Source organism: Anastrepha ludens, chromosome 6, assembly GCF_028408465.1.
Source record: "Anastrepha ludens isolate Willacy chromosome 6, idAnaLude1.1, whole genome shotgun sequence".
Lineage (NCBI taxonomy): Eukaryota > Metazoa > Arthropoda > Insecta > Diptera > Tephritidae > Anastrepha > Anastrepha ludens.
This window is the reverse complement of record NC_071502.1, coordinates 53941246-53965945: the sequence shown is the minus strand read 5'-3', so window position 1 is coordinate 53965945 and position 24700 is coordinate 53941246. Positions and strand designations below refer to the sequence as shown.

Genomic DNA, 24700 nt, shown 5'->3' with positions numbered 1-24700 from the left:
AATAAATATGTCAAAAAATAAAAAAGTTATTTGTGCTTAACATTATTAGGTCTTATTTGGCCCACCCTGTGCTTGTAAATTTATACACCTGAAGCTATTTCTGTAGATGTGTTTCATATAGCTTATACCAAATTAATGCACGCTTATTTACAAATGTATATACATTAGAAAACTGTTTAAGGCCTAAGGCACAACATTTTTGCTTCTACCAAATGTACGTCGACCTCCACTGCCAATTCCACAACAAACTCGCCATTATAAATCCTTACATACAAACTAACCTGATAAATCGGAAATATCCAAGCAACTGGAACGACTCTTTGTGCGTTGCAAGAGTGGATGCTGTAATGGTTGTTGCTGTTGTGGTTGATGCATCGGCGATTGATTGACAGCACTGCCATTTGCAGTGCTACCACTAAAAATGCCACTGCATAGATTATCACCGCCAGCACTCAAACCCAGGCCAGCGGTCAGACCGCTGGACGTATTACTGCCAACACTGCCCGCAGAGGCCGAGCCACTGCCACACCAGTCGGCCTCCATGGCCTTAGAGGCGCTGCGCTTGAAATGTTCCAGGAAATTATCAATTTGCTTTTCAATTGAGTTCGATGGTGAGTTTTCCATAATTGCTGTTGTTGTACATAATCGGAATAGAGAATTAAAACTTGGCTTGTGGAAATTGCCTTTATTAGCTTATATTTCTTTCTTTTGTTTCTTTTCTTTTTCTCCTTTTTTTAGAATTTTAGAAAAACAAATAGAGCTATTCGTGGTGTAACTATGTCACCAATGCTGCTTCTTCCTCAGTTGAAGGTCAATTAACTTCCACTGCGTGAACTTTTCGTATGCGAACGACGCATAATGGACGCCTTGTTGGCGTGAGGCGTGAGCTTGCTGCCGTAAAGGGGCGGCAGGGCGGTCAGATTTGGTTTTATCAGCACTTGTAAAGGTAGCGCGGTGTTGTTGATGTACTTGCAACTTGGCCACTTTCGTCTAGGCCTTGAGGTGAGCATTAGCACTGAAGGGATATTATTGTATATTTCTTTTTAATTATATTTAGATAACTCACATTTTAAATGATTCCTATATCGTTAAATTGCTGTATATAATTTTCACTTATGTATGTGTAACAATTTTTACTTCGCTTCTCTTCACTTCACCCACACTTTAGATAATTGATGTTTAATAAATTTCACTCACATATTTGCACGCTCGTAGTACACATTCGAAATGAATTATTTAAGCTTTACACTTTTCCATATTTCATTTAAATCACTTCTTTCAACATTCTTCGTGCATTTTTGTACAGATTTTTTTCAATTGCGCCCCGTTTATACGTGTGAACTTAACCCTCGTTTACACACATACACGCACACACCTTCGCGTAATAACGCACTTACTCACACAACCACTTGTATATAGCTTAGGCCTTGTAGTGTATCCTTTAGCCACTTTTAGGCGCGAGCACTCGTTTCAATATTTTCACTGCGCAAATTTTCATTTCGATTTTCTAATTTCTCAAGGCCCAACCGTTTATGAGGAAAGCTAACGACGAACTGAAGTCTCTGAGCGGCGAAATGTAACGTTGAGTGGCGACGTAGCATGCAACGGCGCGCTGCACACGCATTATAACACCGCCACCAGCTTTGCGCACCCACCGCCACTGTCGCCTCTTTTTTCCTATTTTTCTTTCTACATATTTTTTATTGCTGTGCTGGAAAATTATGCCGCGCTCTACTGTGTTGCTGGTCATATGCGGAACCGGCGACCACAGCCAAAGCCAAAGCTACACGTGACTGTGCCGCCGCTCCCGACGTCGACGGAGATGGAGACGGCGACGCTTAATGCAGCTAAAACGGACGATGGCGAGCCGAGCGAATCGCATTTCTTCGTTGATTTGCGGTTTGCGTTTTGCTATTTGCTTTTCTTCAGTTTTCTTATATTTCATATTTTTCTCAAGATGTGTTGTGCATGTTATTGTTGTTGGTGCCAATGATGTGGGTGGATGAAATGTGGTCATGCGCATTGCTAGTTATTATCAAGCGAAAATTATCAGCTGTGCGGCGATTTTAATTTTAAATTGTAATAGATTTTTAAGTTCAAAGAATTCCAAAAATGCCCAATATCGCTAGTTTGGAATTACCGTAATTTGTAGCCTTTATAAAATATTTAACATTTTAATTTTTAGGAGGTCCCAATATTTGGGGCCGTTACTAGTTTTGCTTCTCTAATGATCCTACAGAAGGTTTCAACAGCCCAGCTGAACATATTTCAGATTTGAGCAATAGAAAATTCACGGAACCCCTCCGGGAACACATAGCAAGCTAGACTACACTGGTTCACAACTTTGTTTTGAAAATATTTTTTCCACACGAATGCAAGAAAGATGTGAATGAGATAACCACGTGGATTAGAACCTTGACCTAGTGCCAGTGACTATCTTCACTGATGGCTCAATACTAGAAGTACTGCTTTTGAACCTAAGCTTGCGGTTACCTGACTACTTTGGCGTCTTTCAAGCTGAGTTAATAACTATAAACGAGGCTGCATTATGGGTGAGGGATTCATTCGTTGTAACACAATCGATCACTGTCTACTCCCTAGCTATCTATCTGACAGTCAAGCTGCAATAAAGTCTCTACAATGCAATAATATCTTTTCCAAAGTAAACGTTTTATCTAGAGTAATTCGTAATAAGCTGGCTAAGTGGTGCACCATGAAAGTTGACTGAGTTGCATCGCAAATGAGCTGGCTTGGAGGGGAACTGATCCTAAATCATCCAATTCTGTCCAATCTCTAGGCATCATTTCTGGATCGGGTCTGGCATGAGGAGCCAAATATTTGTATCTGAACGCCTCTGTAGGCCGGCCTACATTGCGCAAATCAATAGTAGATGGAGAAGCTCCATACAGCGAGGCTGCTTCTGACACTTATTTTTCAGGGTGGAATTAAGCCTAACCCTATACACGAATTTTATTTTTGCGTTCTGCCTTTGCCGGCTCCCCCGCAATCAATTTCAGTTAGATGTAATCACTGCAACGGATGGTGCCATCTGAACACCTTCTCAGGCCTTAAGGTTAAGAGCGAGTGGACCACCCAGTTGGTGCCTACATGTTGTTTCCGCCATTAAAAGCCTGCAGCCTTCATGGTTTCTAATTGGTATAATGCGCCGGTGTCTCCATTAGCTGCCACAATAGGAACCTGTATGGTTGCTCGGAGCTCATCTTAATAACATAATCAGACCATTTTCTCATTATTGTTTCGTTCGAAAAACTTACCGATTTTGTTTACGCGAATAACGGTTTTTATATTCACTTTAATAAATAACTTTAAAATTAGCCGATGACACGTTTGCGACTCTTGCCAATCCCGCCTATCATTCGCTGCTGCGTCTCCCTTTATACTCGCTGGACGGCTAAAAAACATTCGTCCCAATTTTTCAGCAAAAACAGCCGTTTTGGCAAACAAGCCTGACTACAGAAGCCAAGCCGATCGCGGCCTAGTGTTATCATGCGGTAATCAACCTGTCCATGGCGACTCTCATCATTCTTGATAAGAGGAAAATAGGAAGAGTGGTCCCACTCTTGATACCTGGGGAACCAAGGGGTGTCTAATTACTCGATAACTTACCCAGCTACACGTCAACACGGTTTCCGGAAGGTGCCAGTACTACCATAGCATTTAACGCCATAAATACGCTGACAAATCGAGGGCTTAACCAAAGCCGCACCCCTAATGAGGGCTGTTTTGGAGGCGTTGGACTTATCGATACAGTTAGCCATTCCACGCTACTTGATTATATTCAACAGTCGACCCTCTCACGGGGCGGCCGCTAGCTGTCGGTGTGGTCAACACTGGTTAGTAATATTTCGAAATCAAAACTCAATCGGAGGAGGATAAAGTAAGAAGTGCTACAATGTGGTGCCTTTTTATTTAGTTTTCAACTTATACATTTCAAAGCTGGGTAAGGCTTTCTCAAGTGGGCCTCAAAATTACCAAAGTGAATATTTTGCGATGAAATTCAGCCGGGACTGAGTTCTATCATCCAGAAGCATTCTCAGAAAATTTTGTTGTAAAATTCTAAATAGTTTTTGTTTTATTAACTATCGAACTATCAAGCAGCGCTTGAATAATTATCACATTTCTCGTAAAGTAAGTATCCGATTACAACGATTTTTCAACTGCAGACTGATAAAGGATGATATTTTCCAAAAACGTTATTTTTGTTCCGAAACTTGATGTTTTGTTTTTGAAAATAATTTTTCTTAATAAACAATTAAAAATTTAACTAATTTCTGCGCCTCTGGGATGAAAATTTTTTAAGGATATTAACGTAATAAACATCTGTGCAGTTATGTATGAAAAAAAATGCGTGCAATTCGAAAAGGATTAATTATAATTAATTTTTTTGTGCCAGAATGTGCGCTTCGACTTACGCGGACGAGCACGAACACACAAACGGCGACTCGCAGGCGGCTTGCGAAAAACCGTTTTTCGGACACGTCTCAACGCGATATGCTTCCGTAAGATCAGTTTTGCCGACTTTTCCATTACTGGTGTTTACTTGTTTTTAAAGATTGGCCATATAAATAATTTACGTATAACAGAATTTGCGCTTTGACTGTCGCGGAAATGCGTAATGATAATTAAATCAAATGTATTCAAAGGAATGTAAAAGCTGTCATGCAAGGTTTCATATATACTTCTTTATTACTAACGTTTATGTTTACATATCAGATCTATACCTACATTGTAAGTTCAGTCAGCAAATGCCCTTAAAATTTCTCGCTGAAAAACAACAACAATTCACGGACGGACACAAAAAGTGAAAATATATAGAAAGTTATACAGATATCGCATATTCATTTGTTATTTCGAAAAATATGAAAATCATTCACGCTTTTTACACTTTTCATGTAGTTTATTTTTACATAATGGGTATAATTTTAGATTGATCGTGGGCTGAAAATATTTTGCACTCCATGGAATTTTTAACTTTTGGAATAAAAGAATGGAACTGCCTCGTATTTTTCAAAGTTTGCGCTTTGGAATAGCGCTTCTTCAACTTACTAGAGTGATTTTCATGTTCTTGTTTATTACAGTAATAAAAACTAATTTTCTTAGAATTGACTTTTGCCCAATCATACAACTGTTTCGGTCCCGTAATTTTCACCGGGATTTTATCTCGCAAGCTTGCATGGTACGCATCTCTCTTTATAGCACCACCAATACCATCGCAGGCACCTTTCCCATGTGCAGAGGCAAAAAAGTGCCACTCGGCATCGATGCCAAAATCCTTTTTGTGAAATAGTAAATTTATAAAATTGTACTTGTTTTTGTACTGTGAGGCCGCCCCGTCGGAAAAATAACAGATTTTTTTCACATTTCGTTTACCAAACTGTTTAATCAAATATTGAATCAATTTAGAATTGAACAAATTGACTGCGGAACTGTCATGTTCCAATGCTTCAGAAATTATCACAAAATTCTTATGCTGTTCTACGCAGTTTTCTTTGTAATGCACAACGTAAGGATGTATTGTTGCCTGCGTTGTGTTCCAGTATTCTGATTGCACAGAATTTTGAACACGGCACTAAATTTCGCATTTTGGTCACTTATTCGGATTAGATTTGTGTAAAACGACTATGGTTTTGTTTTCCGAAAGGGTTACAACAACGACTTGCATGTGGCATTATATTAGTCTATACTTAGTTTTGTACACATTAACGTACGCGATTTATATAATATCACAGTTTTTATTATCACCGAAACACATCACCACAGCAGTCGGAAGGAGACTAGACACAACTAATGACAATGTCGGCAAAACTGATCTTACGGAAGCATATCGCGTTGAGACGTGTCCGAGAAACGGTTTTTCGCAAGCCGCCTGCGAGTCGCCGTTTGTGTGTTCGTGCGCGTCCGCGTAAGTCGAAGCGCGCATTCTGGCACAAAAAAATTAATTATAATTAATCCTTTTCGAATTGCACGCATTTTTTTTCATACATAAATGCACAGATGTTTATTACGTTAATATCCTTAAAAAATTTTCATCCCAGAGTAGTTAAATTTTTAATTGTTTATTAAAAAAAATTATTTTCAAAAACAAAACATCAAGTTTCGGAACAAAAATAACGTTTTTGGAAAATATCATCCTTTATCAGTCTGCAGTTGAAAAATCGTTGTAATCGGATACTTACTTTACGAGAAATGTGATAACACTGGTCGACAAAAAATGATTATTTTTCTGATTCAAGCATCCGACCCGGCCTATCTTATAGATTTTTCATCGCTGAATACGAATCTGACCTTAAAAAGTTTCCATCACGTCAAGATTTTGAAAAAAATTAGTTCAAAAAGTCAAAAAAACGTGTTTTTGACCATTTTTGACCAAATGTAGTGGATGAACCTGAGGTGATGGAAGCTTCTACCTAGCCTTAAACTGAAGCCTGAACCTTCAGTTATAAGATCCAAATCGAAAATACCCTGAATCAATTGTAAATTTTGATGTAGCACAATTTTTTTAACTGCTCGCGCAAGATTTTCATAGGTGCAGCCATGCAGGCTAGTTAGCCTTATCATAGTGGTGCGCTGACTTGTACCTTTTACCTATCATGTTTTAGTTATATTACAAATATGACATCATAATTTAAAAAGGCAAAACCAATATGGTGATCTAAATTACTTTTTACTTCACGAACAACTATTGAAAGATGAATTTATATAGTTATATTAGTCTAATTTTTGACAGTAGTAATAAAGTTTTATAATCTGACATTAGCTGGTGAACCAATATTTTAGTGCATAATAAATTTATTAAATTCACGACCCCAGAATGTGCCACGAGGAGGCTGTCAGTATTTTACACTCCACTTTTGTTTTTTTTTGTTCTTTTTTATTTTTAAAAATTTTTTTTGTTTGTTTTTTTTTCCTTTTTGTTTTTTTTTTTTTGTTTATTAATATTCTCGCATTTGTGGTAATTTTTTGTTATTCCTTAGAAAGGAATTTCTTCCTTCTTTGTTTGAATTTTTTGAATCCACAATTTGTTCTTCAAATACAAGTTTCACGGATGCTTCTAATCTTTGTAAGTTTTCTCAAGGTTTTAAGGAATAAGAAGAAACACACAAAGGATAAAGAATTTAGTTTTGAGTACTTTCATTTTCTAAAATTTGATTTTTATTCGGCAGACTTGGGAAGGCTAATCTTTGTGACTTTCTAGAGTAATTGCAATCATCATCTTTTAATAAGCCCCAGCAGTAATCAGCAAGCATGCTAGGATTCCATTTTCCTTGATATCTTTTCTCCATAGTTTTTATATCTTGATGAAATCTCTCACCATGCTCATCGGTAACGTCTCCACAATTTTGTGGGAAAAAATCCAAATGCGAGTCAAGAAAATGTATCTTCAAGGACATGTTGCAGCCCAAGCGTTCATAGTTTTTCAACATATTTGCAACTAACGTTTTTTACTTGTCAGATCGTCTGCTACCCAGAAAATTCGCGCATACTTCCTTGAATGATATCCAGCCAGCTTTTTCCTTAGCAGTGAGCTTTTTGAAATTCTTCATCTTTTAACACTTGGCGAATTTCTGGACCAACAAAAATGCCCTCGTTCAACTTAGCATCACTCAGATATTTAAATTTTTCTTTTAAATGTAGAAATCCTTTACCAGTTTTATCCATGGCTTTTACAAAATTTTTCATCAGGCCAAGTTTGATATGAAGTGGTGGTAAAATGATGTTATTTGAATCAACAAGAGGTTTACTTGAGGCATTTTTGGCTCCTGGAATAAATTCCTTTCTCTTACGCCACGCTTTAACTTTGTAATGCTTATCTCTTGCTCTACTGTCGCATTCGCAAAGAAAACAGCAGAACTTCGTATATCCAGTTTGCAAGCCAAGTACAATTGCTACAACTTTTAAGTCTGCACAAATTTGCCATTAGTAGTTTGAATAGTTAATACAATCTAGAAGCACTTTCATATTTTCATATGTCTCTTTCATTTTAGCAGCGTGAGCAACAGGGACAGATGGATATAAATTTCCATTAAACAGAAGAACTGCCTTTAAACTGTCTTTGGATGCGTCTATGAATAAACGCCATTCACATGCTTTATGTTCTCTTCCTAATTCCATCATAAGGCCGTCAACATCATTACAGTAGACCAGTTCACCACTCATAGAGAAATACGATTCCAAATTTCTCTGTCGCTTTCTAACGTGAGTTATAAAAGTTCCGGGTTCAAGCATGTTCCATTCTTTTAGCCGAGAACCAAGTAACTCACTCTGAAGTTTTGATAATTTCAGATCTCTAAATATATTAAATAATTTAGTTTTGACTGATTTATAAGAATTGGTTGATCAGAAATGGTATCAAAACACTCAGAATCGGACATTTCTTCTGGTTCTTTACAACCATCCACTGATTGTAAATAAGTACATTTATCTGTCACTAAATCGTCTTCTTGAGCAAGTTTTGGTAGTTTTGGTATAGGTAAGAGTTCACTGTGATTTTGCGGGTAAGTCACTGAAGATACATTTGGATATTCGATTTTACATTTATTCTTCCCAGAATAACCAGAAGTATTTATACTACAAAAGTAACAATTAGTAAAATGATCTATTGGTTCTTTCCATATCATTGGAGTACCAAAAGACATGGAAGGACGCTGTCCTCGTCTCCATAAAAACAAATTTGATGTACAATGATTACAGCAAAAGTTTGGAGTCCAACATTTATCAAAATTTATTATTTTTAAACTAAAATAATATTCATATGACTCTTTAGTAGCAGGAGTTAATGTGCGTCTCTGCTTTCTTGTCATAAACTGTCCACAAATGTAACAGAATAAATTTGGATCCGTTTTACAAACTCTAGGCATAGTAAAACCTGAGGAATCAGTTAAAGTATAAAAACCAAAAAACTTATATATTTGAAAAATATCTGATGTAGGTAAAGGTCAGATTCTAATATTAAGAAATTGAGATGTAGTCCTGAAAAAAACTGATGATAAAGAAACTTCGAAGATATTGATTGACCAATTTATGTTGAAGTGTCAATTAAAAATGAACTTTTTATCACAAAAGATATGTAAAGTGCAGTTCTGATAACATATATATCTAATATAAAAAAAAGCACATATAAAAAAAAAAATTTGAATCCGACACTTTCAATTTTGAAATTACAATTTCCGAATCGTGCTAAGCAAACCCAATAACTAAAAACATGATAGGTAAAAGGTACAAGTCAGCGCACCACTATGATAAGGCTAACTAGCCTGCATGGCTGCACCTATGAAAATCGTGCGCGAGCAGTTAAAAAAATTGTGCTACATCAAAATTTACAATTGATTCAGGGTATTTTCGATTTGGATCTTATAACTGAAGGTTCAGGCTTCAGTTTAAGGCTAGGTAGAAGCTTCCATCACCTCAGGTTCATCCACTACATTTGGTCAAAAATGGTCAAAAACACGTTTTTTTGACTTTTTGAACTAATTTTTTTCAAAATCTTGACGTGATGGAAACTTTTTAAGGTCAGATTCGTATTCAGCGATGAAAAATCTATAAGATAGGCCGGGTCCGATGCTTGAATCATTTTCAGTGTCGACCTGTGTAATTATTCAAGCGCTGCAAAAAACTTCGATAGTTAATAAAAAAAAAACTATTTAGAATTTTACAACAAAATTTTCTGAGAATGCTTCTGGATGATAGAACTCAGTCCCGGCTGAATTTCATCGCAAAATATTCACTTTGGTAATTTTGAGGCCCACTTGAGAAAGCCTTACCCAGCTTCCTAAATCAGAAGAGGGAGTTTTACTGATTCGAAAGGGTAAGGATTGGTCGGTAAAGGCATCGGATAACGTCATTGATAGTTTATGAATGATTATCTTGCCAACCTTTCTCTTTTCACTGCTAACCTTTCCACTTTCTATCCTCTCCACACTAAATCCACGGCGAATCTATTTTCCAACCGGGTGAAGGAGGTCAAACTAAAGCTGAAGGTTACAGTAAACGACACACCAATTCCGATTGTAAACAACCTCAAACTATTGGCTGCCACCTTCGATAGTTTGCTCTCTTTCTCGACGCATACAACAGCAATTGCCCCTAAGGTCCAAAATCGCAACAAGTTGCTCAAATCGCTAGCTGGGAGCACCTGGGGAAGAAAAACAGAATGTTGTTATCGATATTTAAAGCAGCGCCCATTTTGTCGCTGTAGAAGAAGCTGTAAACATACCAAAACACTGCTATCAGGCCATCGACAGGATGCCTCCTGTTGTTTCCCTTACTGCATATCCACAGCGTGGCTACTATACTCCCAGTTACGGAGCATAGTTAGATGCTCCACAAGCAATTCCTGCTGGCACGTCAGGAGTTAAAGAGATGCCTCCGCTTATCTGGCTCGTTAGGAGGCATGTACCAGTAACTTTTCGCTGTCAGTGTAGTGTAAATCACCAGTCCTCTTCGTCTAGCTCATCTAAAGGTAGGCCCAGAAAACATTCTGTTTCGACAGGTTAGGTGCAGAGGGAGAGGAGTGCTAGATGAGTGGGTCTTAAAGGGCATGTGAAAAGGTGGTTAGTGTCACGCGGGGTGCCTTCACATGTCGGACACATGTTTAGTATGTCGAGGTCAGGTCTGAATAAGTAGGAGTTTAACCTGCTACAATATCCAGAACGTAACTGTGCCACTGTTATGCGGGCCTCACGGGGAAGCTGGAGCTCTTCATCTGCGATGGGTGGTGGTTGGACTCCGATTACGAAATTCTCTGGACGGGAGGTTATGAAGGTGGTAACAGTCTCCCGTTGAATTTCGTTTAATGTCGGTCAAAACACTGTCTGGTCCAGTAGATGTCTGTTTGTTTTGTTCTGGATCTCGTCGGCGTAGTGTAGTGTGTCCTGACGTGCCTGGGAGGCGGCTATGGCTCAAGCAGGTGTCTGCACGGGTGAAACCTTCGGTACCACCCTAGAAGGAACTGCATGATGAGCAGTTTGTTATGCTCCTTAACAGGTAGCATCTGTGCCTCGATAGCACAACCTAAAATGTCGATAGCAACAATTCTTTGTCTTTGCTTCAAGTGCTGCCGGCAAGCGATTCGAGGACCTTGTTGCGATTTTGGACTTTAGTGGCAGAGAAGGAGAGTAAACTGTCGAAGGTTACGCCCAAAATTTTGGAATTGTTTACCGTCGGAATTAGTGTGTCATCGATTTTTACCTTGAGGGGCAGCTTCACCTCCTTTGTCCAGGTGGTAAAGAGGGTCGCCGTGGACTTAGTGAGGGAAAGTTGAAGATTCCTCGCAGTGAGAAAGCAAGAAAGGTCCGTGAGGTAGTTGTTCACTTTGGAGAAATCCATTCATTCCCATGGCAGTTCGGTTCAAGGGCTGCCGCCCCAGTAAACTAGCTCTGTCTAGTGAACAATCTAAATCCATACTGGGCTTAGTATTTGCTTGTAGATTAATAGTTTGTTTTCCATAGTTAGAGCTGATCTGCTACCCTTGAAACATTGTATGTTTTTGAGTTCGATGTGCAATTTTCCGCTAATTTATTTACATGTTCTTTCCATCAAACCCTGCAATCAAGTGTCATACCCAGGCACTTCGCAAAGTTAGAGTAGAGAACCTGTTGTATAGTGGTATAGTATGTTGCATTTTAGTGTTTGTTAAAACTACGTGTACAGATTTTATTTAGGTTAGTTTAATTTTCATTTTTGGTTTAGTTTAATTTTCATTTCGCCAACTGCAATCAGTACGATGACACCTGCAAACGTCGCTGTGACGTAATTAGGATCAGCCGGTAGGTCATGTGCGAAGATAAGGTACGGTAGAGGCCCAAGAACGCTGCTTTGAGATACTCCTGCCTTTATTTATCGAAAACTTAAATAGCATCATCTTGTTTGATTCGAAAGTACCGATCCGGTACTTCCTTTGCCCCATCAAGGAATACGCCAAGACATACTTCTTTGTTTTCGAGTGGTTTTTCTATTTCGTGCGTGATCCTGTGTCCCTAATTGATTGTGCAGAGTTTATTTCGAAAACCATTCGGATGTGTTGGAATAATTTTTTTTTCGTTCTAACATCAAAATGTTGAGTTGCTTCATTAACATTTTTTTCAAAAGCTTTCAGATCACAGGTAGGAGATGTATGGGTCTGTACGATGAAACCTCTTGTCTAGGTTTGTCTGGCCTTTGAAGCATAATAAGCAGCTTCCCAGAAAATTGGAACACAATAAATCATAAAAGATGCATTCACTATGTTAGTGAGACTTTGGATGCCTTTAGGTGGAAGCTGCTTGAGTATTTCTACAGTGATTAAATCGATCCCAAGGGATTTTTTTTTTATTTTTTAGCATATTAGTTTCTCACTTTAGTTCGGCGCTCGTAGCTTCTTCAAACTCCTGGAGCACGGATGTACACAGGACTTCGCATGTTGCTTCATGAGGTGTAAAAACATCAGCTGAATAGTCTGCATATAGTTAATAGTTAGTTTTAAAATTAAAACATTAAATTACATAGTAAGTAACAGTCATTCAATTTGATTTAGTACAAAAACAAACAAAGGCCACAAAGAAGAGAAGATACATAGAAAGGAAGAGAAAGAGAAATTGAGAAAAGAAAACAGTTAAATTGCAATCAAATCCATCATGAAATGGTAAAATAATAATGCATTACCCATTTTGTAGTTGCCCTTATATACAATTTCTCGTCGCAAGAGAATCAGTAATGCTGCAGCCAAGAATTTTAGTTTTCCCCACCCAAAGAGATGTGGTCATATCTTTTAAGGCTATAAACATATCGTGTAACGTTGTTGAACGCAACATCTATTTATGAATCGAGTTTGCTTTATATGTGCATGAAGTGATTATGAAGTGATTGTAACAGTTGTACAATAATTAAAAAAAAAATACGAAAAAACGTAATTGTTATAAAAAAACCAGGATGTTTTTATGAATATACATATATTGATCGCCCAAAGATATTTATTCCGAAATTCAAATAGCAGTCAACAGCTATTTTAGTGACTAGTTGTCATTAAGCATGATTAGAGATTATTATCTGAATTCTGACACTAGCTTCTCCAAATTTCCTCAGTTCTCGGTGTTCTCTTTTTCAATTTGCGCTTTCTCTTCAAGTAGTACTGCCTTATATGCCCAACTACTCATAAAGCGAAATACTGCCTTATATGCCCAACTACTCATAAAGCGAAATACTCTTTACTTTCTCAACTTTGCTCATCAACCATTAATTATTTATTTAGTTGAGTGCAAAAGTGAATGCTCACCAACCACTTGAACGTCATCATCATTGTAGTCAACATCATCCGCTAATTTTGCTCACAAAACTCTTCTCACACTCATATTGACTAGTGAAAGGCTCTCCGCAACACCGATACACCTCTACTACTAGCGGCATCGATGCATCGTATGTGGGCGCAAACAGTGAGTGAATAGTACAAAATACAAAATAACCCCCCACAGCAATCACAGCAACAATTTTAGTTCGAATAAGAGTAGCAGAAGCAGCACAATGGCAAAGTCAAAATCAACAAATACGTGCGAGTATATTCAATTCAGCAACAACAACACAATTTGCGTGGAACAGTAAGCAACACACTAACACTTATACAATTATAGTAAGCAAAGGAAAAGGAAAAAAAAAATAAGCAAACATTTGCTCTAAAGGGGAGGTCGATTGACTGGCGGCTGACGATTGTTGGCTGGCTATGCGCGCTTTGCTGTAGTCGAGCGGCAAACAACGGAATCAGTTTCTCGCCGCCCGTGTACGGAACAACAACGTTTCTCAAAAGGAAAAGCGCCATAATTACAACTCTGAAAAGAGACTGAGTAGAACGGGTCATAAAGACAGGCAGACAGATCAGTCAGTCAGTCAGTTGTGCAAACGCAACCCACCCCAAAGCACAGTGAATTATTAAAAGAAAAAAGTGCTGAATTCAAGTGAAAAATTTTGTTAATTTCGTAAAATAAATAAAATTCATTTTTTATTATTACATTTAGAAACAACAACTGCAGTTAAAACAAAATGAGCAGTAAGTTCGAGCGCTTAACAAACGAAAAAAAAAAAAAAAAATTTTAGGAAAATGATTAACGCCCGCACGTTTCAAGCTTCAAATTATAAATTTACCACTGCATTACAGAAACTACAAGAACAAGCAGGGAAAAAAGCGAGAGAAATTAAAAATGAAAATGAAAAATGTTATAAACAGCGATAATTCGCTAAACTGATACGAAACAAATGCAATGCGTACTGTGATTAACAGTAAAATAAATAAATATGCTGAGTAGAAAAACTGTAGCTCGCTGTAATGAAATATGAGTTAAAATAATATTTTTTTAATTATAAGATACAGCTGTGTAGTAGCTGACTGCATTGGCTTTTTTGGGCACAAACGCGTGCTCTGTTGCTTGCCTAACATGTTCCGAATCGCAGCTGCAGTCCGTCCCAACAAGCGCTGAAGTCTACCTTATCAGCCATTCATAGTTCTGTGTACTCGCAGACTCGGCATTTTTAGTTTTAATTATATCACCGTGCATTTCTTGTTTCTACCCTTCATCACCTTCAATTACCTACGTATCCCCGTTTATTTTTTGTATGCCCGCAGGCAGCGTGAATAAAATATCATTTAATCCAAAATCTTCCTACCGCATCACACTTGCGAAGTGTGAAAGCGTGCACTTTTACTTATCCACCGCCAATCCACAAACATCCTGGTGTTCCTACCGCTATGTGTAGCCTGTCGGCTCTGCTTTATGCTGAAGTATTTGCTTGACGATTAAGCATTAAAACCGCCAAGCCATAATATTATTGATTTATCAACTCCGGTCTACGATATACATATACGTTTTTTTTTTCAACTTCAAATTAATTGTCAACTTGAAGCTGTTGTTCATATTAGGCCGCCTGCAATAACTTGCTGACCAAACACACAACGCATATTTGTTGCGGCTGTTAGTAGTAGCAGCGCGCGACCTTAAGTGACCTTCAGCGTTTTGCCGCCTGCATGGCGCAGTGCAAAACACAATTTCCTGTCTCTTCTGCTCTCTTATGTTAGGCCGCGGTTGCGCTCGCTCTTTTAGGCTACTACACTCTAGCACTATTTACTATGTGTTATTGCTTTTCTAATTTTATATTTTTCTAAATTCATTCTATTCTTTTGTGCACTCGAGCGTTTTTATTTTTGCAAAACTTGTACATTTAGACGTCATTGACATGATTTACATTTATGTTTTTGCACATTTCTCTCTATACACACAAATATACATGCCTGCATAGAAAAACAAATGCGTGCGCAAATCTGTCGCAAAACTATTTATAATATATAAAAAAAGTGATAAATATTTATTTAGTTGTTATGAACAAATTTCTACATTAAAGTTTTCAAGATTTTTCTTTTTGTCTCCCGTCAATGTTCGCTTAAGACATCCATGTGCCCGTCGGTGGGGTCAAATGTCAAATGTGATATTTAACACGTTTTTAAAACTCTCTTCCGCTTTTGTTCTCCCGCTGTTAATCTGCAATTCATGCATTCGCTCTTTGCCATGCGGCGCCTCCATGCGTTGGCATATCACGTTTCATACTTTTTTTATTCATGCTTTTTCTCCCATACATTCCATATATGTGTATGTATGTGAGACTTTGCTTAATTTGCTGGATTTTATGTGCATTAAATAAGCATTCCGGCAGTGAAATATCTGCGTTTGTAATCAAATGCCGGCAAATCGGTATAAATGTGAAGGTTTTTCAAATTTCTTTGCTGATAAGTCGCTACGCATTGGGGCGCTACTATATTTGGGTGGGTATTTTTGATCGTTTTCAATTAATTTCGAAAGTGCAAAAGCGGACAAATTTTATCATAGAAATAACTAATTATAGCAATGGCAAATCTAGTTCGATAGTCAGCATTTCTATGGTAGCCGGTTACACGCTACCTGAATGACTTGGGGGGTTTTCCCGACCAAGGGCTGCGCCCCAGTAAACTAGCCCTGTCTAGTGAACCGTATAGTTTGAAAGTCGGCTTTAAGTATTGTTCACATGTGCTTATTTCAGAAGGTAGCATTGTTTTCTCTATACTTTTCAATGCTTTATAACTTAAAGTTTCATATGGATTCCTTAGCTCGAAATTCGATAGCCTGCTGTAACAAATGTATCTTCACAGTGTGCACTGTACGGAACTATACTTATTTTTTTCCATATCGATTAATAATTGAAAGATCATGGAGCAACTCTCACTTCAGTCCCGAAGCAATAAATAGTTACCGGATCTCTTTTTGATTAGCTATTATTCCTCGCAAGACATCAACGGAGTTGTAATGGTGCCATACAACGGTAGGTTGCTATATTTATGGCAGAAATCAATTTAAAAATTCTTGCGATTGGTTTTTTTATTTTCACTTTCTCTACATTCCATTTTTATAATGCAGTAAAATTTTATTACTGTATACTGCTACCGGTTGTAGTTGTTGTAGCAATACGCTGCCAGCAACGCAAAAAAAGTTGGTTTCGAAAACATATCCATGCAGGGGCAGATTATACCCAAAAAAAGTATTAGGGGCAGTTTGTTATTGCTAGTTCAGGTATGTTTTTTATTTGAACAAAGTGGAAATGCTAAAATTGGCATGCTAAAACCTAGTTTGAAAATTAACCGCAGTTAAACCAGCACCTCAATTGGCTCTAATAAAGCTCGACTAGAAACAGTTACCATACAAAAACTAATTGGTTCTAAATTTATTACCATTAGTTCTGATTGGGTTTTTCATAGCTGTGAGGATTTAAATTTGAATTCGCAAGCTTCTAATAATAAGTATTTGAAGCTCTATTGGTTCGAAACTAAAGATTTGATGCAAAAAATGTGGACATAGATTTTCCTCATTTCAGTAACAAATTTCGCATTCAAACCTCAAGTGATAATCTCTTACAACATCCCATGTGATCGATGAATTTTCTTTAACTGTTAATACGATAAATTCTAGACTTCATTTGCTGGGGTTTTTTAAAGACTTTGCCGAGAAGTGGTATGCACAATTCAATAAAATTTAAGTTTTTTTGCGCCTGTGTAAAAATTGAAACGTGTGCTATGTTGTTGTTGCACCAGCATACACATTCCTCATACAGGGATCCACTGTTGTGGTTTTACGAGAGCTCGATTGTAGTAAGTTGGCATTTTTAGTATTTTATCAGCAGCACAAAATTTGCTAAATAACTTCAATCACTTGGAACACAGGACACTATAAATTACACTGTCCAAACTGGACATTAATTAAAGAAGATGTCTCGCAGACCAAACTTCACCGAAGTTGGTACTAGTTCAGAGGGTGGGGTTTTTTTTAACATTTTGGCCGAAAGGGCAAGTTATTTATTAAACATTTTATACATGAAATAAATTTGAATAAAATTTCTGTCGTCAGACTTCTAGAGTAGAATTTTCGCTATACACTTTTTCCTTGTAGTTGATTTTAACGCTGTAACTCCTAGCCGTTCGGAAAACAGCTATCAGAGGCATTTAGAGAGTTAAAATGTGCCAAGAAAACTTGACAGACAATTTTGCGGTGAATCGCAAATGAATCGAAGATAGAAAACTCTTAAGATAAGTGCACAAAAAAGCTTCGTTCAAGCTAATGCTTATACTTTTGAAAAACATACATTGCGAATGCCTAAGGCAGATCGACTTGTGTGGAAAGCAACTTTTAGACCTTTTGTACGGCATTACCATGGCAGCCGGTTCTACGTTACCGGAATGAATTGGGGTTTTCCCGACCAAGGGCTGCCGCCCCAGTAAACTAGCCCTGTCTAGTGTATCGTATCCTAGCCATCTTTTGTACGGCTTAAAACTCATTTAGACACAATTCGAAGTAGTTTTACTAAATAAGTAAATTTAGGTAGATGACAGTAGGTTTTCGGCAAGACTCAAATGCTACATTTGAGATCCTCCACGAATTTGACCTGCCATCGTGATGCGCTAAATAGATTACACAGGGTTACCGCGAAAATCGTCCCAGACACGTAAGAACATTATTGTTTAGATAATTAGTTATTAGTGTGGTTATTTTACATGGTGTCTGCCCGTTGTAGAGGTTTTCGATTTTAAAGATTATTTAAAAAAAATGTAATTTTTTGCGGTTCGTCCGCTTTTTTAATGTTAGTTCAAGGGTTAAATTTTTCTTTCTTTGAATTTTAGTTAACGAGTATGTCAATTAATAAAAATAATCAATAAAACTTCAACCAAGCCATTACAGTCAATGAATAAAAATTATCAACAAAATTTCAATCACGCCCTGACAGTCAAAAATGGCGGATTGATAAAGTTTCAACTTTACGATTTTTACTAATTATTTCCTAACTCATATGAGTAAAAAAAAAAGTTAATATGAAAATTATTCTAAAAATTATTTTAAAATCTAGCTTGTTTTTTTAGTTATCCAAAAACATATATTAGTATTATTCCAAGAATAGTGAAATCACAATGTAGCCCAACATAACGAAACCGACATAAAATATCGCAACTTAAACTAAAACTAAAGTAGTAGCTTGGTTAAAATTAAATACCTAACAAAATAAAAGTAGGTTAAGTATTTCAATTTATCACTTAGCTCTATTTAAAGTTTTAGCATTTTTCCAGAATTTAAAAAAAAAACCCCAGCTGTATAGGTGTGAAAGTTATGTCGAAGTAGGTATGCAGAAAAATACTCAAGAATTTTCCAAAGTACTCTGAGTCAATTTAATCAATTTATTTTGGAAGCCAATCAAGCTCCTGCGATTTGAATAATTTGCTTAACTTCGAAGCAAAATTTTTCCCACGTACTATATTTCTTCTTTATCCCAAAATTTGCAGTCAAAATTTTGTCAGCGACTTTTATATTGCAAAAATTATTTCATACGTTAAAAATAAAATTTAAATCATCAAAAAATATTTTCCTTGACACACAGAAAATACACCTGGTATCCACAATTTGGAAAATTTTAATTTCACAATTTGAAAAATGTTCGCTGGTTTCGCTACCCTCGAAAACTGTGGCGTTAAGAAGCCTTTTTGTTTTATTCGTAACTATATTTAGCTGGGAGAAATATGTATCGTGTGTGCTTATTCAGCTGTTTTCTATATTGCTATATTTTCATATAAAAAAAATCATAGGTATATAAATATATGACTTGAAAGATGCGCATATGAACATTTTATATTTTCAGCTGGTTACTCATTTAATTTGAAAACAAAAAAACAACAGCTATGGACGAAAATTTTCGTGTTAAGACAATTTATATAAATCTCTTTTGCCTCAATGCAAATTGCGCTTGTTAATTGATTAGCTGCAATGTTTCTCTTGGCTAAACTGTCTACTGGTCTATTTTTACTTTTTGAATTTGTTTGAAATACGCCCACTGTCAAAGTTTAATATCGCAGCGCATTATGCATATGTATATACACACATACAGTCATACATATATAAGTATATAAGAATGGCTGGGTAGAAGGGATACATACATATACATATGCATTTTATAGCAAATTTCCACGCAAGAAATGCCGGCACATTGGTACAGACGTTGGCTAAGGTTTTGACGTTTTTCCTTGGAATTCGGTGGCTTATAGGGGTTAGTGCACACATACAAAAATATGGCTACAAATACTATTTCATGGATGCATATGGATGTATATGTATACATATGGAGAGGTTGGCCCAAATAGAAAATAATTGAAAAAATAAAAATTAAAAATTATAAAAAAGCGAATTATTTTGTTCAAGTTGCGCTTCAACAGCTGCCCTCAGCACAGTATAACCCATTTAAGCGCCTCTCCGTTTAAGTGCGCATCCTATTTTAATGTACAGTTTTCATAATTTACATCTCCTGCATTAAGTATTGAATAAAATTCAACTTTTAAGGTTTGCTGCTCGCTAAGTGCCCTAACCGCTTAAGTGCCTCACTGGCTTGTTTATAAGTGAGTGTCTTATGCGCTTAAGTGCTTTACTCGAAAAAGTGCCTTACTCAGTTAACATAAAAAACAATTTTTTTTATTTTAATTATAAATTAATGTAAAATTGTTCGCTTAAATACATTTATTAAAAAGTAAATACAATTTACATGTTTCGAAATTTAATATCGAGTCTAAAACTGTTCCATGACATATTTTTGACAAGATTTTTTTAAATTAAGTAATTAAGTTACCTAAAAATAGCCAAGTTTGAATGCGCTTACCAACAAATGCACATACATACATATGTATAATATATCTAAGGTGTAGAACGATATCCAATCACGTCTTGGGTACTTCGAGGCACTTAAGTGGACCCATTCACGGGACAGTCGCATTGCTTTAAAGGAACTACTAGCAATTTTATCCACCGAAGGAATTGCGCTACTGCAATATTACCTTAAAACACCAATATCGCAAATATTTAGTGCTTCAGCCAAAACAGCAACAGGGTATGCAAACCGTAAATGCATCTTCAACTGCTGCACTTTTGCTTTGATGCTCTTTAGCAAGTTTTACTGTACATAAAGGCCTCTTTGCCCACATACACACACCCATACCCATTGCTAACTAGTACTTGCAACTGGAATGGCCACAAATTCGGAGAAGAGTTTCTGTCGTTAAAGCGCGTGTGTGTATTCACACAGATTCGTTGCACTCATAAACACTTACATGTGCACACATGTACATATGTATATATCCGAATGTTGCTATATGCCACAATGTAGTTGCCGCCACCACATGGACAGCCGCGCACCGAATGCACTCGAACCGATGAAACGTGGCAGTCAGTGCCAAAGTGCCTACAACGCAGTACAGAAAATATTGTTTCTGGGTATTTTTAGCAATGGGCCTTCACCCTCACCCTCACATCCTCGACATCAGTGAACGACGAACAACAATCGGAGTCGAGCAACTATGCAACCGTAGCGAGTTAGTGAAGCAGGGAAGATAGCAAGCAATCAAATCACAAAACAAAAAAAGAAAGAAAGAAAAAAAAAAACAAAAAACGAAGATGCGACGGCATTCCACCACATGCAGTCAATGAGAACCCGTTTGGTCCCTTGCCTTTTTATATGCTCACATGTGCTCATGTATGTATATTACATAGGTATGTACATATGTATGTATGTAACTATGTGTGCTACCGGCGAAATTGCCCGCACAAACAAGTAGGAGCAATAGCGGAACGGCAACATTCACATCAACAGCAGTGACAGTCGTTTTCGAAAACTCTGCAACATTTGCTGCAGTACCAGCAATGCCGGTTTCCGTTGTCAGCAATGACGCACAGCTCTACTGCCTGTCCGCGCTGTAATTCATTGAAGTTTTTGCGTTGCTTCGGTTGCTAAATTTATTTCCATACCTACTCAAACATACTTAGGGATATAAGCTTTGTAGATTTGTGCACATGCACTTCATTAATCGTACGGGCACATTCACTCGCCTCAATTAGCGATTGGCATTTCTGTAATACCTTTATTTTTAAATAAAAAAACAAACTTTTTTTTGTTCATTTCTATTCTTTGGTCATGGATCATTGTACGCGCTAGCATGAGGGCGCATAATAAATACATATGGGTGTACATACATATTGTATATTTTTAATAAATTTACAAAAATGTTATGCGTTTTTCCACTTTTGGAAAAGAAATGTACAAAATGTTCATTCCAATTTTGTATTCCTTTTTTTTTTTGCGTAAAAACATAAATTTCTATTTATTTTCCTTTGCGAAAAAGGCAAAACCAAAATTTCGTAGAAGCATTTAAATCAAAGTGCAGTTGCAATGTGTGAGTTCTCTTACGAATTTCACAAATAAATACAAATTTTTCATTACGCAGTTTTGTTGCTGGCGCGTCAACTTGTTCATGTGTCGCAAAATTATAAAACTCAAGGACAAATACATTTGTTTTTGAAATACTCACCTTCGAAGACAATATAAAAATTTTAATTTTGCATTTTTGCGCAGTAGACAAATTTAAAAAATATTATATTACTTTGAAAAATATGAAATTTGGTCGACAGACTACTTTATTGGACTCGACCAAAATAGTGAAGCAAAATGAAAGAATTAAAATTTTATAGAAATCCATTTAAAGCTATTTTTAATTAATTAGTTAGCCCATAGATGTAAATATATGTGTGAATAAAAATTATGTGCATTTTGAAATTGAAATTTAAACTAACAGTAATAATAATATATAAGTTTAATTAACAGAAAGTATAATAAAAGAAATTTACGATTAGTGTAGCTAGCTAAGTGAGAAAACAGAAGATTGCTGATAAATGAGTTACCACGCAAGCCAGAGCTGGTACTCAAGGTGCGCGAGAAATTGAATTTCCTAATCTTTTCCTATTTTTTTCTAGATTTGCCTGCATTTTCTTGCCAACAGATAGCACATTTTATGATATTTGCAATTTCAAAAATTTCACATCCGAATTTCACAATTCTGGCAATTTGTGATCCACTGTTAAATTGAGTAACAGTGGCCGCTCTTTATTCCACATGTATAGGACGTAATGTGGGACATGAAATAAATCTTTCAACTGCATTATTAGAAACAGGTTGAACAGAAACAACAGTATTTCATACTACGCCTTGCAGCAGGAGTGTCTAGATATGACTACATTCAGGTGATTCATATACCCCCTTAAGACGGCTCATCTAATACCCCTCTTCTTGCGGACGTACCTCGCGGAATCATCATATTTCCTCATGAGATTGATAATAACGAAGGGTGCTTTTCCTGCACCTAAAAATACTTTTAAACTGTTACAACAACAGCAACAATGACATATCACGAATGACATGAAATTTATGTACATATGTATGTATTTTCTTTCACTCTATTGCCGATTGCGACTTCTTGATGTCACGAATAAATATGGTAAATAAAATTTTTTTTTGCTTTTAAATAATGGAGTGTGCGTATTTGAACGAATTAGCAATTTATTCAATCATAGACCATCTTATGATTGGCTAATAACTTCGAAAGTTATACAGATCGGCTTGAATGCACTCAACTTGATTATTTTAGTACAGAAATTAAAAAAAATCACCGGCAATAAGTTATCCAAAGCAATTGAACAATCGAAGTACTTGAGGTATGACAAAATTTCTCTCCAAAACGGTAGGATCGACTCTTACCAATTTCTTAATCACACTTCGAATACTTTATTGCTTAAATATGAACAGCAAGTACACAAAAAATCATGAATACCATAGCTTCACCCTAAGTACTCCTTCATTCGATGCATAATTTCTTCGTCTTCGCTTCCAACCGTTTTAATAAGTGGCTAAGTGTGAATACTATTGGACTCCGCTTGGCTTTTCGCACTCAAAGCTATGCACCACAGTAGGTCAAGTTTGGCCAACATTTCACAAGAAATACATACATACATAAATACCATTATAGACACCTCCAGGGACTGCAATCCCGGAATCCCGGCGTCCAGCAAAAGAATGCATTGGAATTCCGGGATCACGGTCTTTTTTTAATCGCGATAATACTGGGACTATTTTTTAGATTGCTTTTTAAGCAAAACAAATAGTAATTTAGTATCAAAAATCAATGCGCTAATATAATTTGTATACAGCAAAAAACTCTCTTCTTCGTTTAATTTCGGACAACGAAATTAACGACAATATTAATTTATGAACTATATTATTTAAATGATTCGGTTGCAATTTTGGTATTTACATAAATGCATTAACTTTTTTCATTAGAAATATCGCTTTAAATATATTCAATATTGAATTCCAACATTTTTTAATAGACAGTAGATATTTTACCAAATATATTTGCACTTGTGGTACAAAAACTTTATTATGAAATATCGATATCGAAGGCTACAGTGTGTAGATGTTTGGGCGTTTTTTTTTTTTTTGTTTACGAAAAATATTAATTATTGCCTTAAGAAATGAAACATCTTTTAATTTCGATACAGTCCCGGGATCTTGGAGTCCCTGGATCTGCAAAATTCCGAAAATTTACAAACGTAATATAAACATTTATACATACATACATGCATATTTGCGGTGCAAGTTCGCTAGTGCATGTGGAATCACGTTTTTCACACTTGAACTGTTCCTTAAACACAAGTACCTACTGTGGTTTACATTGAACTTGAAAGACTTGTTCGTATTACAAAAGCGACCGTGCAACTAAATAGTATGCTTACCTATAGATATATGCGTACATATTGTATTATATATGTATGTTCATAATGTATAGTGTTTGTCATAAATGTTCTGCTCAGCTATGAAATTGTTCACTCTTATTCTGCTTCATATACTCTTATCATGTACTCGCTCTCTTGATATGTGCGAGAAAGGTACTGTTTATTGTTTACTGTTTCATTTAAGTTGTTAATAAACTATATTTCTTTGGTGTCTTAATGGAATTTCACATACCCCTCCATTTGTATGTTCGAAAATTAAAAATTGTGCATTCTCTTCCATGTATATGTATGCGTATATGTAATTCGGTACAGATTGATTAAACGCTAATATGGGTAGGTAAAACGGAGAGGCCTGGGTGCCGATTGAAAAGAGAGACTTACTGCAATTAACATTTTAGCGAGTAATATATCAACGCTACCAGTTGTCTCAGCTTATCAACTTGACATCTGATTGTGAATAAACAATACATATGTATAACACGTACCGGTACGTCACAATACGTGTGTAGTAACTTAAGAGCAGCTGCGAAGGTAGAGTGAGAAGA

At 36.5% G+C, this 24700-nt stretch overlaps 3 protein-coding genes across 6 annotated transcripts in view; 2 read left to right on the top strand and 1 right to left on the bottom strand.

Annotated features, from left to right (window-relative positions):
• Positions 1-915, bottom strand: part of LOC128867749 (guanine nucleotide exchange factor DBS-like) — a 117499-nt gene extending 116584 nt beyond the window's left edge. The window contains exon 1 of the mRNA XM_054109209.1: positions 282-915. Within this exon, the coding sequence (XP_053965184.1) occupies positions 282-624 (343 nt within the window). The 5' untranslated portion in view covers positions 625-915. The remainder of the gene's footprint in view (positions 1-281) is intronic.
• Positions 916-13943: 13028 nt separating this feature from the next.
• LOC128867429 (glycogenin-1) overlaps positions 13944-24700 on the top strand; it is a 46455-nt gene continuing 35698 nt past the window's right edge. For all 4 annotated transcript variants that reach the window (XM_054108627.1, XM_054108626.1, XM_054108624.1 and 1 more), the window contains exon 1: positions 13944-14035. In XM_054108627.1, coding sequence (XP_053964602.1) covers positions 14029-14035 — 7 coding nt within the window. In that variant the 5' untranslated portion in view covers positions 13944-14028. The remainder of the gene's footprint in view (positions 14036-24700) is intronic.
• The window catches only part of LOC128867431 (uncharacterized), a 48423-nt gene continuing 37667 nt past the window's right edge, over positions 13945-24700 (top strand). Inside the window, exon 1 of the mRNA XM_054108629.1 lies at positions 13945-14035. Coding sequence (XP_053964604.1) covers positions 14029-14035 — 7 coding nt within the window. The 5' untranslated portion in view covers positions 13945-14028. The remainder of the gene's footprint in view (positions 14036-24700) is intronic.